Genomic DNA, 17564 nt, shown 5'->3' on the forward strand with positions numbered 1-17564 from the left:
ACTGCCCCACACTAGGTGAGCTCTCCTAGCCCTCTCCACTTAGTTCCTATACAGATCCATTACATTCACAGGATAGAAAAATAATTCCTGCAACTGCCATGACCTCCCAGGAGGACTGTCTGCCTGAACAAGCCAGAAACAAAAACTTCTTCAAAAACTACCAGGACACAACTGAGGCTGAGATTGCAGGGAGCAGGCAAGAGAAAAAGGGAAATAATGTTTAAGTAGGTATTGAAATAGAGAAATGCAAGACTCAGAGCCTTTCTTTTATTAATAAAGACCAGCGGGTGTTAGGACAGAGAGTGCCGCCTACTGGCATGAACCAGGGCTCTCCAAGGCAGGATGTCTTTGCCACCAGCCTTCTGCTCAACACCAGAAAATCAATAAGGTGGTTTTCCAAATCAGTGTTCCATGGAACTGGGTACATGACTGCTCCCGTGACATCGATAGCTTTCTCTTTTTCTTTAGCACTCTTTATAATGAATATATTAATACTTGCCTATCTGGTATAGTTGCCATGAGGTTAATTTAATATTTGTAAATTAATTTGATCTGGGGCTAGAAAATGCTGCATAAATGCAGTATATTACCATCAGAAAGATCCAGGGAAAAGCCTGTACCAGTCTGGTATGGTCATGGAACTGTGCCTTTTTGCATGGAAAAATATAAGACAATCAGGTAAGGTGGAGGACTTTCAAATGTCTCTGCTTTCCTGATGAAATGCAAACCAGTCAGTAAAATGGATGGAGACTTGCAAATGAGCAGAGCATTGCAATATCCTGATATACATATATACACATGTACATATATACCTATATATATATATATATATATATATATATATATAAGCACATAAATATATATATATAGAACTTTCCTGTTTTTCTTCCTGATCTTAATGAGCAAAGATGACTGAATGCCTTAACACAGCCTTCTGAAGCCATTTGACTGAGGAGCACTGTGCTCCACTCTTCTTCCTTTTTTCTCTCCTCATAATCAAGGTTTTTCTTTTCATATCACAGCGAACTCTCCTTTGCCTTTCTAGCACCTGCACAGTCTCGTAGTAAGCCGCAATGCACTTATTCAATCCTACCTTAAATGTCCTGTCTTTTATCTCCCTGTCTTTTAGCTCACTATCTGGATAAGGTAGTGAAAGGTATGCTCTTCCTTCCTATTTTTCCTATTGTCTTTGTGTTTCTTTTTAAAAAATGCACCGTGAACATGCTGTGTTGAGGTTGCATCTCTTCCTCATTGTCGTCAAAGTGGTCTCTAATGTCTGGAAGGGTGAACTTTCCAGTCATTTACGTAGGAAATACCTCTGTAAGTGCTGTGACCCTGTGTTAATATCATATCAGTGTTCCTACCCATTCCCTTGTCCTTGCCCTCCCCTCCAAATCATCTCTCATCCTCGCCCTTCCCACTCAGGTAAGGCAAGTCAGGAGAAAACAAGTGTCTGTGAATACAGCAGGAGCCCTGTACAATGATGTGTTTTAATTAAATGTCTGTGGTCCATTTTGTAACACAGGTGAGTGCACTTTCTATGTGGAGTCTTCATGTTTTTGATCCACAACTGCCAACTCTTACATGGGAGCTTTGACTAATTCTATATTGGGTTTTTTTTCGTAATACAGAAACGTTATGATCCCAAAACCTCTGGTTGCATAAATCTGCAAAAGCTGTAGAAATCAGTGATTCTGCATCAATGTACACTACAACAAAATCCAACCTTATGGTCTTGTTCGTAAGTGTAACGCAAGTCTATGACCCAGGTCTTTCTTCAACAAAGAAGAAAAGGAATTGAACTCTTAGAGAACAGGGATCACTTGCTGTTTAAAAGAAAAACCACAGTTATTTGTTAATCAGAACAACTAGTTAAATTACTTTAGGACTTTTTAAGAGAATCAGACAGTTCCACAATAGCACGTAGCTTTTGAAAAATATTGAAATAGCATGCATATGGTTAAATACAACAATCTGACAATAAATATGATTGAGTTGGACTTAAATATTTTTCTACAGGGCTGATTTGACACTAACAGCAACACAGTGTTGACACCACGGAAGCATCATATGTTTGCTGGTTAAACAAACCAAAAAATCAAGTTGAATGAATCAATTTTTTTTCTGCAGTACTAACCTTCTTTTCAGGTTTTGAGCAATCAAAAATAACAGTTGTGAGAAGCTGAGGATGAAGAGCAGATATGCTCAAGTACTGACCCCATGAACAGTTAAAATGAAGTCTTTGCTATACAGGGCTTATGTGGTGTGACAAGAAACATGGTTGCCCTACTGACTTCACTTCTCTAGGTGAATTTACAATTCAGTGGTTTTCTAAAGGCAGATACAGGAACAACTGCAAATAGGCAAAATGTTTGAACAGACAAATACTAGTGATAAGGAAATGTCCATAGTTTAAATACTTCCATCTTCAGTGTAATGCAGCAACTGGTAGCTGTCCTTGGACCCCTCATCATGGATTAGTTGATTGTACAGTGGAAGTTTTCTCTCATTGTTAGCACCAAAAAAACCCTGTGCTTGACTTTATTTAAATTAGGAGAAAAAGGTACATTCTCTTTCTTAGATCGGGGAAGGAGGAACATTTATGGTGCCCTTATGAAGTAATCAGGGTGGTATCCTCAGAGGAAGATACTGGCCATCACTAGGGAGCGTGATCAGAACCTGCTGTTAATGTTTCACAACTCAGTGTTTTGCATTTCAAATCCCCAGGACTCCTCCTTTTCATCTCAATGTGTATTGGAGAAGGCTGCATCAAAAAGTAGCAGATAAGCATTGAGGGCATAGAAGAATGAAAAATCAACCTGCAGAGCCTGGCAGGTTGCCCAGTACTGATTTGCCCATTCAGTGGTCCAATTTTTTTAACTAAGTCTTCTGTAGCTGTCATTTTTCCTCTAGGTAGCCTTTTGACTCACCTTTATGCCCAATAATAAAGACACATTACATTTTGTGAGTCTTTCAGTAGGTAACAGGCTAAGTAACATACTAAGAATAAAAGATAGTCTTTTGCTATGCATGGCTGCTTTTGGAAAGATTAGCAATAGCTGAAACATTAAAAGTACATGGTTTTCTACTTGGCTAACTGCATGGTGTGCATTTTTCAAAACTAAATTACTCATGCCCTTTTGGCTTTCTTAATTATTAACATCTTTCTGGTTGAAATCCCTTCCCAGTAATCCTGTTGTCAAAGGGTGAGCCTGATTTACTACTGAATCTTTCCTACTGCTTTACAATAAACCAGTCAGTCAGAGAATATGTAGAATTGTTCCTAAATGGGAGGGCAGGTTTTAATAATAAACATCAGCATAATAAAACCAAGAAGTTCTAACTAGACTCAGAGTAGAGTCTTCTAAACAAAGGCCTAATTAACACTGGTAATGCTTAAAATGAGAAGAGGTGCCTATTATTTTAATAATAATTAAAAGAGATGCTGATTTTAGAGAGAGTTTCTCCATCCAGAATATCATTGGATATGATGGTATGTCAGCTTAATTAATTTCTATTACTGAATATCAATTCTTACTCTTCCAAAATAATCATTAACCACATTAACACTGTAGTGATGCATATATAAACAGCTAGTTTGAATTTTAAAGTTGCTGAGCAACGTTAGAATTCAGGGGTGGCTGCAAGGGCTGCTCCTGAAGTGTGAGAGCAAGTGTGACCCAAGGTCTGACCAAAGCTAGTTCCCTCATTTGTATAGTTACAAGTGTAGGAGCTCTGGTCAGTAGCTTCTTAACCTTCCTATTAGAGGACACATCTGATTAAGGATTTCTGGATTCTCATCACCACAGAATATCGTAGTGGTAGTTTCAGAGTTGAGTTGGTTTTGGGACAAGCTTTCATAGTTTGCAGGGATCAGCTTCGCTTCCCACCTTTAGTCTTAGAGAAGCTTCTGCAGGTCTCATAACATTTGTTGTTCTCTCAAGCTTCAGGCATTTGCACCTTCACGTGTTACATTCAGCCATGTTCTCCTTGTCCCAGAGCTCAACTGCTGTCTGGGACTTCATAAGAACATCCATTGGTGCTCTCCTACTGACAATGAAGGAAATATAATAAATAGCCTTTTCTTCTAAGTCTTATTTCAAGTGGCAGTGAGGTTTGCCTTGAAGAAAAATACCAGTAAACGTTGCTTATAGTTGGACTAATTAAAGAAGGCTTTAACTGTACAGATCATTAAGAGAGATTATTTTACCATCAGTCTTAAAAATTGCGGGATAACTTCTGGTGGCAGTCTCCTTTGACTCTGATGGTCTGTACTTCTCTCTTTCAAAATTAACCCACTTTTTATATTGCTTCCCTGTTCTGTTCTCTCATTTGCATGGCAGACTGAACATCTTTGTGAATGCCCTCCAGAATCTTTCAGCAGCACTTACATGTGCTTAAGTTTGAAACTCACATAAAGGGCTTCCTCCCCCTTTTCCAAAAAAGCCCCATTCATGTATTTAATTCTCTTAGTCACCCAAGTACAGTTAACACCACAAACAAGAATAATGGATCATTGGTGACTTCTAGCTATGAGAAATCAGAGCTGCAAGATTATGGTGGAGTAAATCTCTGAGGATTAAGCCATCCTGCTGTGGTGACATTCAGAAGCAATTTGGAAACAGTATGATCTCTTTGCTTTATTCCTCAGCATGGGGGAAAGGAGAGGATAGTTTATTTTATATCATCTTTTCATGAAGTGCTTTGAAGTGCACTGTTTGTGGAATGAGGAATATTCTACCATCCTATCTGTGTGGTGGAAATGATGGTCAAGTCTCTGTGCAGTGAACCACTTCAGAAATGGTAGAACTTATAGGTCCATTCTCCTGGATATTCTGGCTTACGCATCTCTGTTGTCTTCTAACTTTCTGAAGGCCTAAGTCCTCTAATAGCTGCTGTATATTTTTTTTTCCTGTTAATGGTTTACTTTCTCTATGCATCTTTAAAATGTCTGCTCTCCTACAAACCATGATACTAGAGGGGTTCAGTTTAATCCTCACAGAACTGAAATTTTAATTAACTGTGTCATATAATGGTAAACATTGGAAAACCTCTATGTTCCTATACCTGTGAAGAGCCATTTCTGTCATCAGGATACAGTTCTTTCTAGTTCCTTGGAAGAGCTTTATCTACTAAGAACCAGAGATTATGTTCTCCTTAGTGGGAAGGGACAAACTTACTTTCTAGACTTAAAGGGTACCAAAACAGTGGAGTATAAAATTGCAGGTAGGAGTTACCCTACTTTAGGTATCTACAAATGCGTATCTCTCTCATCAGGGCACCCTGGATTCCCATAGTACTCAAGAAGAGGAATAGATATTTTGGGAAGGCATAATCTTATGAGATATTTGCTCTCTCTCTCCTCTCCTGACCAGTGCTTTTCCTCTGCTTGTCCTCTTTCTGAAATGCCTGGCTTACTTTCTCTGAGTCCAGATCAAGAAGATTTCAGAGTAAATCTTGAAAGTCCATTCGATACTCTCAAACATGTTTCATATAGACAATGAATTGCACAAAAAATTCAAACACATATGATTGAAAGGGGTCTCCTCAGTTAGAGTCTAGTCTTCTGCTGGCAAAGGCACATTGTGTAAAACTTTATAAATTTACCAAGCTCTATGGAAAAGTAACTGAAGAATCTTCTCCTTAACACTCCCACAGGGAATCTGCTCCAGAACTTCATTCCTTTGATCTTTGCAAATGATTTTTTTCCTTATTTCCAGCCAGAATTTATTCATACTTGGTTTATGTCCATTTGTTTTTGTGCCAGCAATATTCTCTTTACCTTAAATAACTTTTAAGAAGTTTTCCCTTCTCAATGTTTATGTGTTTCATTAACTTTTGGAAAAAAAATCATAGTCTTTTCAGCCACTATTGTCCAAGGAGAGACAAATCAAGCTCTTCCCATTTCCTCAGATGCCAAAGGTGCCTCATCCAAACTATATAATCTGTTTTCTGCCACTCCAAATTCCCTTTTTCCTAAGCCTGGGAGAGTAGAGCACATGCAGTTCTATATGAGCTCATCGTTTTTATAGTTACATTAGTTTTCCCTTACATTTCCTGGGCACTTCTCACATGAGACAAGATCAAGGTGTCTTCAACTTCATTCAACTCTTTCTGGTTCTCACTTCACCTGTCCGGGTCAACACTACAGCACCTTTGTTCTGCCCAGCCTCTGCAACTGTAGGATAGAAGAGAACTTTTTAGAAAAGGTTTTAAAGAGTCCAAGGAGTAAAAACAAGAGGTGTGCTCAGTGGTGACACACCAGCCACACTCTAATGGAGCCATCCAGTATACACATAAAGCAAGATTTCTTCAGAGGCTTTTCATCTAGACAAATTAAACCAATGGCATAGGTTGCCCAGGGAAGATGTGGATATCCCATCACTTGAAGTGGTCAGGGCCAGATTGGACGGGGCTTTGAGCTACCTGGTCTAGTGGAAGGTGTCCCTGGCCATGGCAGGGAAATTGGAACTGGATGGCCATTAAGGTCCATTGCAACCCAAACCATTCTATGATTCTGTGATTTTTGAGAGGGAAAAAAATCCTATCTCTACTGTCAGTATGGTCCCATCCAAACTGGATATATCTACTCCAGAATTGGATTACCTACCTAGCCAAGTAATTTTGGGAAGTTATTTACACTTCTTCCTCTTTCATTCTCAAAATCACTGAATGCTTTCAGCTTGTACTTAAAGTAAATAAAGGGATCAAACATATAAATTAGCTGTAGCATGGAAAAAATCTGATTAAATGGTTAAAAGTTTGGCACTGTCCTAAGTAACTAAAGGCAGGACATTAAAATGAAGAATTTCAGGTAGCCTAGCCTAGAAATAGCTCTTCTGTAGTATATAAATACTCATATAGTGTATCAATACCAAAATACACAATAGCATGCTGACACATACACACACATTATTTGCTACATCCCAGAATACACATTTAAAAGACTAAAATGCAACAAATTTGTTTGTAAATGAGAAATATATTTAAGATCCTTCTAAAGGACTTTCCCTTACCTTTGTTCCTTTTTGCATTTGGTGCCTGTAAATCAGTCACTTGTTAAAAATCAGCCCTGAAAATGTTTGGTTTTTTAATATTCACTGGGAAAGGTTCTGTGAGCTTAAAAAGCTCCCTGTGAAACACTTTTTTTTTTTTTTTTTGTTTTGTTTTGTTTTGTTTTGTTTTAAAGGCATTTCTAAGCCCCATTTCCCCAGTGCAGGACACACTATGACATGGGATGCTCTAGATGGAGTCCCAGCTCTGCCGTGGGGACACCCTCACACATCATATGCTCAAGCAGGTGTCGAGACAACGCGCACCTCTTCACTGTCCCTTAGCACAGGATGGATCTGTATCATTCACACCGGTTCACAAACCTGTCTTGCAAAGCTGAGAGCCTTAAAAAACTCAGACTATGTGGCAGGATAGCACTACACACATATAAATAGAGAAAGCATTAAAACAGGGCTTGGGAAGACTGAATTGTTTCCCTGGTGTAATCAGTCCTGCTGAGTGACCTTCACAGTCACTTCAGTCCCTTGTACTTCAGTTTCCTAAGCTGTTAAGTGTCTCTTACATTTCTGATAGCTTGGTGGTAAAGATTTTTGAGCTCCACAGGTAAAAAGCCCCCAGAAGGGCTTAAGCTAAGCAGCCTCCCTCACACCACTGCTTACTGTGGAAATTACTCTGCTGTTTTCTTGAAGGGGTGGGGTGGGGGGGAAGTACAAAAATCTCAGCAGGAGGTCATCAGATGAGAAAACCAAACCCTAGTGAGCAGACTGGGAGGTTGGTGTTCATCCTCCCTAAATAAATTGTATCACTTGTAAAATGCCTACCTCTGTGCTGGGCTCTCTCTAGTCAGTGGGGAGAAATAGATGTTTCCAGAGCATGCTTCAGATCATCACCATGAGCGTCAAACTCCCATAAGGAGACTTCTGCCCTAGGATAGTCTGTTTCTCTGCTGACTACAGTGAGTTGAAGGTATCTCAGTTTTAGATTAATTTGAACCAGATGAGATTAATCCGCCCCAAAATTACTACAGTAAAGAAATTGTATATCTTCCAAATATTTTCTACCTTTCCCTTTCCAGCTGGTTTTGAATGCTTATCAGTCTGAGATCTCAGTATTATTGAAAGCCAGCTGCTTTATCCTGCTGGGTGTTTTGAACTTTAATCCCAACTGCAATTTAGGTAACCCCAAGTCTTACATAGCAAATGTTTTGAGAAGCTTGAAGGGCAATGTGCTGCCTTCCTTTTACAACCAATGAAGCAGGAATGTCTCAGTGCCCTCCTGAAACTCACCATTCCCTCAGTGCAGTGAGTGTGGTTTTGCTGTGAGGACCTCCTGGGAGAGCCAGAAGCAGCTGCCCATTGAGTAGTCACCACCATCTGACACCAAATCGGGTTCATTCCAGGTGGGAAGACACCAAGTGGGAGTGGAGAAATCAACTGAAGGCAAAGGGAAAGAGCTGTTTAATGAGGCCCTTTCCAGGCTGTGTTGCTTTGTGTTTCGAGTGTGTTTGAACGTGTGGCTATTTGCCTTGCAGAGGGATGCCCTGGCTTGTGCAATGGCAATGGCAGATGCACTCTGGACATGAACGGCTGGCACTGCGTCTGCCAGCTGGGCTGGAGAGGAGCAGGCTGTGACACTTCCATGGAGACGGCATGCGGCGATGGGAAAGACAACGATGGAGGTAGGACATGAGCACATGTGAGATGTCAGGCTTCACAGAGCCTATAAACCTCTCACAGTGAACAGTCATCTGGGCTTGATTCTGCAGGGCAGATTGTTTTTTGACAGCTGGTAGAGAACAGACAGCGAAATCTGCCAGGCTGACTCAGCCAGAGTGGATTGGAATTCAAATTAAATGGGTTTGGATCTGGGGTGCCAGGGCTGAAGAGGGACATTTTTTTGTCTTCAAATCAAGTCCATAGGGCAGAGAGCAGGCGGAGGCTGTGCACCTGTCCAGCCGAGTGGCTCAGCAGTGACATGATGGGACCACCTCAGACAGTGAACATCCATGACTGTTCAAACTTTGCCCACGTGCCTGAGGCTTTCATCAAGGTTCTGCAGTTGGTCACCACTGATTTTGGATGGATATTTTTCAGAAACTTAGAGGCGTGGGTGACTAATCCCCATGCCCACAAGCCATCCAATCCCTCTCAAACCATGTTTTATTGATTACTGTTCCATATGTAATGATGTCAGCCATGTGAATAATAGCTCTCTGTAATGCAAACTTAATATTCAGAGTTATCTCATTACAAAGGAAACCGTGGTGCAGTGTGAAGGTTTGAATTAGAGAGCAGGAGATGAGATATTAAATTTAAGGCATAAGGGAGACTGCATAATTTGTTTTGTTGTCACTCAGCAGAAGGCTTTGTAAACCACAAGTCTGGGCCAGGACCCAGACTGTGAAGTGGAGACTGCATTTTGCAAGCCTCTGTTTTATCATATTCACAGGAACAGTACAGTTTAAAAAAAATAATAGCCAAGCCAAGTCTGTGATTACCTGCTTCACAACAACTGCGATTCTGATTGAATATTTAAAATACTTCTGCACATCTGGCATGGCAAATGGACCAAATTAGCCCTTTAGAAAAGATGGAAAAATTGGAGTACCATACAAAGAGTGCACACTGTAAAACGAAGATGGCTTTTTACCTCATATGGAACTGGATATTACTGTACTTGTCTTTTCTATTTACAGTTGACACAGGGCAGCAATAAAGGTCATCACATCAGATGTGTAAAAATATGGTAAATAGACTGAAGGTTAGTCCCCGTTTCCATGGAAAAAAATAACCAGCAAAAGCCCTGTGAAGTTTCTAGAAAGAGAGAGAAGGAGTAATCCAGCCTAACATACAATGTAAATCACAACTGTACGATATCACAAAGAACATGACCAGACTCTGAGCATCTCTTTTTATCTCCTGATTCAAGGGTTAACCATTTTTCTGGGTTACCCTCACCTTGAAATGAGCTGCCTTGCAAGCTTGCAAGACAGCAGATGTAGACGGGAGAGACAAAAGGCATTGACAGGTTTACAAGTTAGTGCATATCAACTACTAACTGGCATTTGGCGAGCCTGTGTGGAGCAGTGGTGTGCACAGCAAGAACAGAGCAACTGATAGGTTGTAACTTACTGCCTTGTGACAGCTTGTTCATGTGTCAGAGCCCACAAATGAATGTTGACTTTACTCTTGGTACACTCAAAAAAAAAGTATGTACATGGTGTGCATTTCAGATTACAGATAATCTGTCATACACTGTACCTTTGATTTGGCTGTGTTACTGCTATGGGCTCTTCTCAGCTGGGAAGTGAAATAGCAGCATACATTTACTTTATTAACTTCTTTTTATGCATTTTGGTGGCTCATTTGTATTTGTGACCTCAAATCTAGAATTTCAACCCCTGAGATGTAGGAGCATCAGCGTGGTGAGGCACTCCTGCTTTGAAGCCTTAGTCCTTTTTTTTGTCACAAGAATTAAAATATAGGTAAAAGGACTCATGAAGCATGGCTGATGCTCTGCCAGTTTGCTAGATGTTATGCTGATTTCTGCAGCAAGTGGAGATGTTTGTAGACTAGTATAGCATAATTTAGGTTGGAAGGGACCTCCAGCAGTTTTCAGTTCAACCCCCTGTTCAAGGCAATAGTGATTACATGAGGTTGCTCAAGGCTGTGTGCAGTCAACTCTTGAACACCTCAGAGGATGGAGATCCCACCTCTGGACAGCCTGCTGTAGTGTATGACCATCCTTACAGTAAATGTTTTTCTCCTTGTATCTAATCATAATTTTCTGTGTGCCAAATTAATGTTTGCTGCCTTTTGTCCAACATCATCTGAGATATCCAAGAGTACTCCAGCTGACTTCTGGTTTCCCCTTCACAATAACTTGGATGTCTGGTAGAGTATATATATATTTCATGTGTGACAGTTCCCTTTGGATTTCTCAGATATCCAAGGGCAACTCAAATTACACTAGGCATCTGTGTTCAGCAGAACTGAGCCCATTCACCACAAACATTATACCTTGGGAAGCTGCTGTGCTTTGAAGGGCACTGAAGACAGGCATGTCTTAAGCCTCTCCAAAAAACATGTAGTATGTGGATGAGCACTGTGGTTTCTCCCCCTTTTGGGATTCTGTCACATACACTGGAGTGATACATGCTCAGGACTGGAGAAAGGTGGTTTATTTTGGTTCACTAGAAAGGATCCAAATATGGAATTTGCTCATGAATGTTGGCAATGGAGGTAGAAGTCCTTTCATGAAGCTTTAGAAGTCAAATAACTGACCTAGTCAAAATGGATATCATGAGTGGTGAGAAATAGGTTAGTGGGGCTGTTCACAGTACCGGGGGGTGGGGGAGTTCACTCTGCCTGAGCTCATACCTGGTTCCTGCACTGTGGTGTCAAATGTCTGCTAATCAAAATCTCTGCAGCCGGAAATTCCTCAGGATAATGGGAGCTGAAGTCAGAAACTTTTTCCTCAGCTCCCAGCCTAATCATACCCTGAGGGAGACGGGTGCTAAATTACAGGGTGTGTTCACCTCTTAAATCTGGAGGCTGTTCAGATAAACAATAACAAGCTGAGCAGGAGTCACTCAGAGAGAAACTTGGTGAAATGTAATCTTTGTTCAGGCTAGTAAAAAGTTGTTTCTGAGTGCAGTTCCCTCTCCACAAAGTGTCATTTTGTCAAAGCTATCACTTAGGTTTCACACCCAGGTCCACTTTGTTTACACTTCTTAACACCAAGCCCATCAACTTGAAAGAAGCTGTAGTGAGTAACTGAGAGCAGGTGATCATCCAGTATCAGTTAAGGAAAAACAGTGCAATGACAGAGCTGTAACAATCTGGATAAAAGGCCAAGATTTTGTACATTTGACCTAAGAGACCACCTGTATTAGACCAAACGGGGTGTTTCTTTAAAACAAGATAAGAAAAGTAGTTCTTTCCTCAATTCAGCAGAAAATAACCTCTCTAATTCATGACTGCAAACACTCACCACCTAAGAGTAGGTGTGACAGGTAGTACCTACATGTCTCACCCCACACTGAGTGCTCTGTCATGTACTTGAAGAATAAGTTTGAAAGTTTAAAAAAATCAAGGAAATTATCTCCTGTGACAAGTCCTAAAAGTGGAGTTAATGGCATTTGATAATACCTTGAGAAGAGGCTGGTATTCCATAGGCTAAATGTGGTCTCTGTTGCATTGGTAGATGCCTCTGTTAGGAACATAGTGTACAGGAAAAACTGAGGGGAAGAGAGGATATTCTTAACTAATCTCATGAATATGCTGTTGAACAGCAAAGCTGTGTTGTTACCTGTCTTGTTCTGGAGAAACCATCTAACTGTTGAGGCCCAGAGTTGTCCAGTTCTCCATTTCAATGAGTTTGCATGAAGACAAGATCACAGTGAGGTGAAATCATGAAAGGACTACAGATGTTAAATCAAATTGCTCATCTGGTCTAGAAGTTCTTTACTTTACAGTTACTTTACAGTAACTTTACTTGAGGGCCTTGGTTGTTGTTTGGGGCTTCTCCAGAGTAGCTGTCTTCCAGATAGGGTAAAGCTTGCTGGTTCTCCAGGAACTGGAACTGACCCATCCTTCATTTCCTGCTTTAAACAGTTTCCTGAGCAGCTGCTGAACTCTGTCAAACATGAATCTACTTTACTTGTAGAAGGCAAGAGTCTTTCTCATATGAAAAATATGTCTGAAATGACAGTGTTCACAACATTATCTAAACCTTCACATTCATTAGAGATTTCTGATCAGTTGTCTGCTGTTCTCCACCACCTCTTCCCAATTTAAATACTTCCAAAGGCGAGTGTTAGAGGTTAAGGGATTAGATAGATAGATAGATAGATAGATAGATAGATACCCTTCCTAGTCAAATAAGGCTGGCCTGTCATAACATATTGCACACCATTACATAAAAGTATAGAAACTTCATTTTTCTTAGCTGTCATCCGGTCAATGATCTTCCTTTAGGACTGAGAAAAATAAACCATCCCGTTTTCTTTTTCTGCAAGAATTGTATTAGCAAAACTCCTTCCCCTCTGTTTATTTCTCATTTAGCCTAGGACAAACAGAGAGTTCCAGTGTACCCATGGCCCCATTTTGCCTTTGCAAGTTCAGTCTGTGCTCCACCAGATGCTTCCCAAAAGCTAGCAGGTGGAGCAATTTGTATGCTTTCCTTCACTTATCCTCCTGGACCAGAACAACTAAAGGTTGCCTTAATCTCCCAACCCTGGAGCAGTGAGCAGGTCACTTCAGGGACAGTGTAGTTCAGGAATGGCTTCTCTGAGGCAAATCAGTGCTGTTTGTTTAACTGTGCCATAGCCCACTGGCAATTTCACAGTGCTTTGCCCCTTTCAAGGATCAGGTAGTGCTTGTAGTAAGGTGGAGACTTACATAATGCTTTGGAACAGCAGCATTTCAAATCTTTGGCAAGAGAAACTTTGGCACAGCGCTCTGGCCTTCTTAACATCCATGTGTTCACCATCTGTCCACCACATGCCAGATAGTGTTAGAGAGCTGGCAGAAGTCTGCACTGATCTTTGCAGTGCATAGGGTTACACCTGAAGGTAGTCTCAGGGTTGTAAAGGGAACGGTAAAGAATCCAAGAGAACCCCAGAATGTAAACCTTTGTCTTTGCCAATGCTTGAGCTGCAGACAAAGTGGTGGGGTGCTTTCTGATACTTTCTTTTTCTTTTTGCCCTCACACCCTGGGCTTTAATGGCACAAAAAGATTCTCTCCTGGGCGTGGTGTGTAAGCTGTCTGCTTCCTCAAAACCATAAAAAATTATGCAATAATGTGCTGGCTACATTTGTGGAGGGAAGTATTGAGATCTGAATGCACCTGGGAAAACAGCCATCATAAATTATCATTTATCATCACAGATAGATCCAGTCAAACAACAGGGTCGTCTTGGAGGAACCACAAAGCACTGCTAAAAGGATGAGAAAGTCTGCTTACCTGAAAGATTGGGTAGCTGGTATAATTTGTTAGAAATTACCCAGCTTCTCTTCCTGTGTTTCATGGTGACTGTTAATTGACTTCTCCTCGAATAAAATGACCAGTTCACATTTTCAGGTTTCAGGTCTTTGCTGATTTTGTGTTGGATGGTAACACATGGGTGTCACCTGCAGCTGGTTTTTGGCAGCAAGGCTGGCAGGAGGGCAGTGTTAACCCAGGGCATCCAGCATGCTGGAGCAGGTGTTGATTATGCCATTGGAGAGGAGGATGTGTTATGAACTGGGGGGTCTAGCAGTGTCTTGTCTTGACACCTTGGGAGAGCTCCTGGTACTTTGAAGGAGTCCTTAATAAAATGCTTTTGATTAATAGATTTAGAAAGAAGCTATGAATGTGCTCTCTGTGTTGAAGAAAACACACCACTGTCTGCTGAAATGAGGGAGCTAAGTTATGGGAAGGAAGCACTCCTGATACACAAGATGTAACAGAAAGTGACATGAACCAGCTTCAGAAAAAAAAAACAGATTGGACACTTGTTTCACAAAACATTTCTGCACCTCAAAAGGTGCTTAAACAGAGTTTGGGCACCAATGTTTAAAGCATAAATTCAGGAAAGCTCTGCCAGACCTACTTTAGCATCTGAGGCAAATGGTTGCAACTTCTGTGAGACAGAAAGTCCCCTTAGAATCCTAAGGCTTTGCACCGATTGTGCTCAACATGCATAGACTGCATGGCCACTTTCCTCTTGACCACGATTTGAGAAACATGCCAATATCTGAGTTTTCTGAAACCACTTTCCAAGATATTTTCAAATGATTGCTTGAATTGGCTTGGATTCAGTCAGAATATGTTAGGGTGAACTTTTCAGCAGTAGCTTAACACTTGCAGCACTTGCCAGAAAAGTGAGAGACCTTGGTGACAAGGATCTCTCAGCTGCTGAGGGTGTGAAATCACTGTTCCCACCAAAAAAATTGATAAGTTCTGAGTTACTTTTGCTCAGAGGAATCACTTTTTAAGAGGTGCTTTGGCTCCTGAAGGAGGCAATTATTGCATGATGATCAGTTTAAGCAACTTGTACTTACTGCCCTGTCCAAATGCGAGTCACAGAATCGTAGAATATCCTGAGCTGGAGGGGGCTCACAAAGATCACAGAGAAGAGATCACTGCCTGCCCCTCCTCTTCCTTTGACAGGAAACTTCAAACCGTGATGAGGACTTGCCTGTCTCCTCCAGACTGAACAAGCCAAGTGACCTCAGCCACATCTCATACAGCTTCCCATCCAGAGCCTTCACATTCCTCATAGCCCTTCTTTGTACACTCTCTAATGTCTTACTGCCTTTCTTTCATTGTGGTGCCCAAAACTGCACACAGGCCTTGAGGTGAGGCCGCCCCAGTGCAGAGCGGAGCGGGACAATCCCCTCCCTCACCCAGCTGATGATGCTATGCCTCATGCACCCCAGGACGCAGTCTCTGCTAAGCTAGGAAAGGCCCTCACATGCCTTGCTCAGCTTCAAATCCTAGGTTGCTTGGTTTCTATGCTGCTTTGTTGGCTGTTAAAATCTGCTTGGAGAAAGGAAGAAGCCCATGAAAGCAGCTGCATCAACTGTATTCTCCAGAGCAATGATGAGCTGCGGGATGCTGTGAATTTGTAGATTCTAAACACATTATTACAGCTCTGGTTTATGCCAGACAGTTGTGATTATCATGTGTTTTCTGTAATTTCCTCCTTCCACTTCCCTTATTTTTCTATTCAGATGTTTTTTTTAAAGAATGTAGCTCCGGATTAGGATGAACATTTTGCAGAGTATTTCTGTAGTGACTACCCCACAGAGGCTCTGCACAAGAGGCCAAGGAGTTTGTAATTCAAACACTTGACAGTTATTACATATGACTGTTATTTCAAATTTGCAAACAAGTGCTGAACACTTAGAGAAAGATATGAGGGCAATTCCTTTCCCAGGCAGCCAGCAATCTAATTTAGCCAGGATACAACCAGTGAGAAGCTTATTCTGGTGAAATCAAAACAGAGCAGGTGGGGTAGAAGGAGCGAAGAGAATATGAATAGCTAACTTTGTCACAGGGAGTTGACAGTCATATTGCCGTTGTTCCTTACAGTTGTTTTTTGTTTCGCTTTGACTCCTTAAAGGGGAGTCAAAAGCTGCAACTCTTGTTGAATAAGTAAAATTTCTCTTTGCAAAGCACTGGAGTAAAATCCATTTCTTCCCCAAATCCAATTCAAGTAAATAGTGTCAGTCCTCAGCTCAGGAATTGGATCAGAACATCATTATTCCTCTAAAACCTTTATCAGCATAAACATCCATGTGAACAATAATTTGTTTGTGCAAAAGTACTGAGCCATTCCTTTAGAGCCTTCCTCTAAACCAGAGTTTAGATTAGAACTGAAAGGGTAAAACCTGATTTGCTCAAGGATAAGACTAAGACTTTGTTATCTTTACCTTTGAGCAATTACATTTAAAACCTTTCCCACCCAAACTCTCCCAGTAATTCATCCAAAAGTATCACAGGACAAGACAGTGTCCCCACAAAAAGTGATAATGTTGCCTGATGAATAGCACAGAAAGGGAACTGAAAGATAAGAACTGGATGAGGTGAGACAATTATTTGTATAATCAGCGCATTTTATGCTTTTGTTGCCAGTGGAAATACTCCCATGGGAGACAGTGGGGTTTTGTTATTGCTTTTACTTCCTAGTTTTGCTTTGCCTAATACAGTTCTCATAGAGGCTCATCCCATTGCAGTCAGTGACAAAAAGTGTCATGGTCTTTAGCAGCCCTGAGTTTGTCATGTATGCTGTCCCAGATTCACGCAAATCAGCCTCCTTAAGCTCACCTCCCTTTGACTGCCTGTCTGCCTGGGGCTCCCAGAGTGCATCGTGGTTCACAGAATGCTCTCTGTGTACAAAGAGCATTGTATACAGGGTCCATCCCTACTCATGGCCTGCCTGTTCTAGCCTGACACTTGACATGCAGCACCTGTCAGAGTCTGCTTAAACACATAATAACAGCTCTGGCTGCAGGTAATTTGCATTCTGTTGGTGATGTTAGCATGACTGATTTTTGTTGCAGCATCCATAACTCTGTAGAAATGCTCAATTATTCAGTCTCAACCAGTTAAGACACTGCCCATTAAATCAGCCAACACAATTGTAGGGCCATGAAAAGTCACAGCTAATTTGAAATTTTATTAGCTCTCAGCTGATCTTGTTTACTGCAGAAGCAGTGGCTCAAAATCAGGCCTTTGCTTCTGTACAAAGCTCTAATCCTTGACGCCTTTTGGGTGCTGCATGGCAGTGAGTGAGGAATTTGAAAGCTGACTGCACAGGACACAAAGGAGAAATTAGACTGCTTTGGGATTTGTGAGCACTTTGCAACCAGCAAGTGCAGAAACAACTCAGAGAGCAGGGACAGCAAGTAGCTCCATTTCTACTGAAGAGTAATTATTTTGCAAAATTTCTGGTTGGTTTGGGTGGATGTATTTTTTGCATGCATCATATGGACAAACGTCATAAAGGACGTGATTTTCAGAAAGTGATGGGTCATAAGCAGTGTTTGAAAGCCAAGTAATTT

The 17564-nt window shown here is 41.2% G+C and overlaps 1 protein-coding gene across 3 annotated transcripts in view; it reads left to right on the forward strand.

Annotated features, from left to right (window-relative positions):
• The window catches only part of TENM4 (teneurin transmembrane protein 4), a 590079-nt gene that overhangs the window by 476736 nt on the left and 95779 nt on the right, over window positions 1–17564 (forward strand). For 2 of the 3 annotated variants that reach the window (XM_068181706.1, XM_068181707.1), the window contains one exon: window positions 8546–8692. In XM_068181706.1, the coding sequence (XP_068037807.1) occupies window positions 8546–8692 (147 nt within the window). Of the gene's footprint in view, window positions 1–1129; window positions 1157–8545; window positions 8693–17564 lie in introns of all 3 variants that reach the window. The other variant, XM_068181704.1, reaches the window with a different exon arrangement.

This window comes from Anomalospiza imberbis, chromosome 2 (assembly GCF_031753505.1).
Source record: "Anomalospiza imberbis isolate Cuckoo-Finch-1a 21T00152 chromosome 2, ASM3175350v1, whole genome shotgun sequence".
Taxonomy (NCBI): domain Eukaryota; kingdom Metazoa; phylum Chordata; class Aves; order Passeriformes; family Viduidae; genus Anomalospiza; species Anomalospiza imberbis.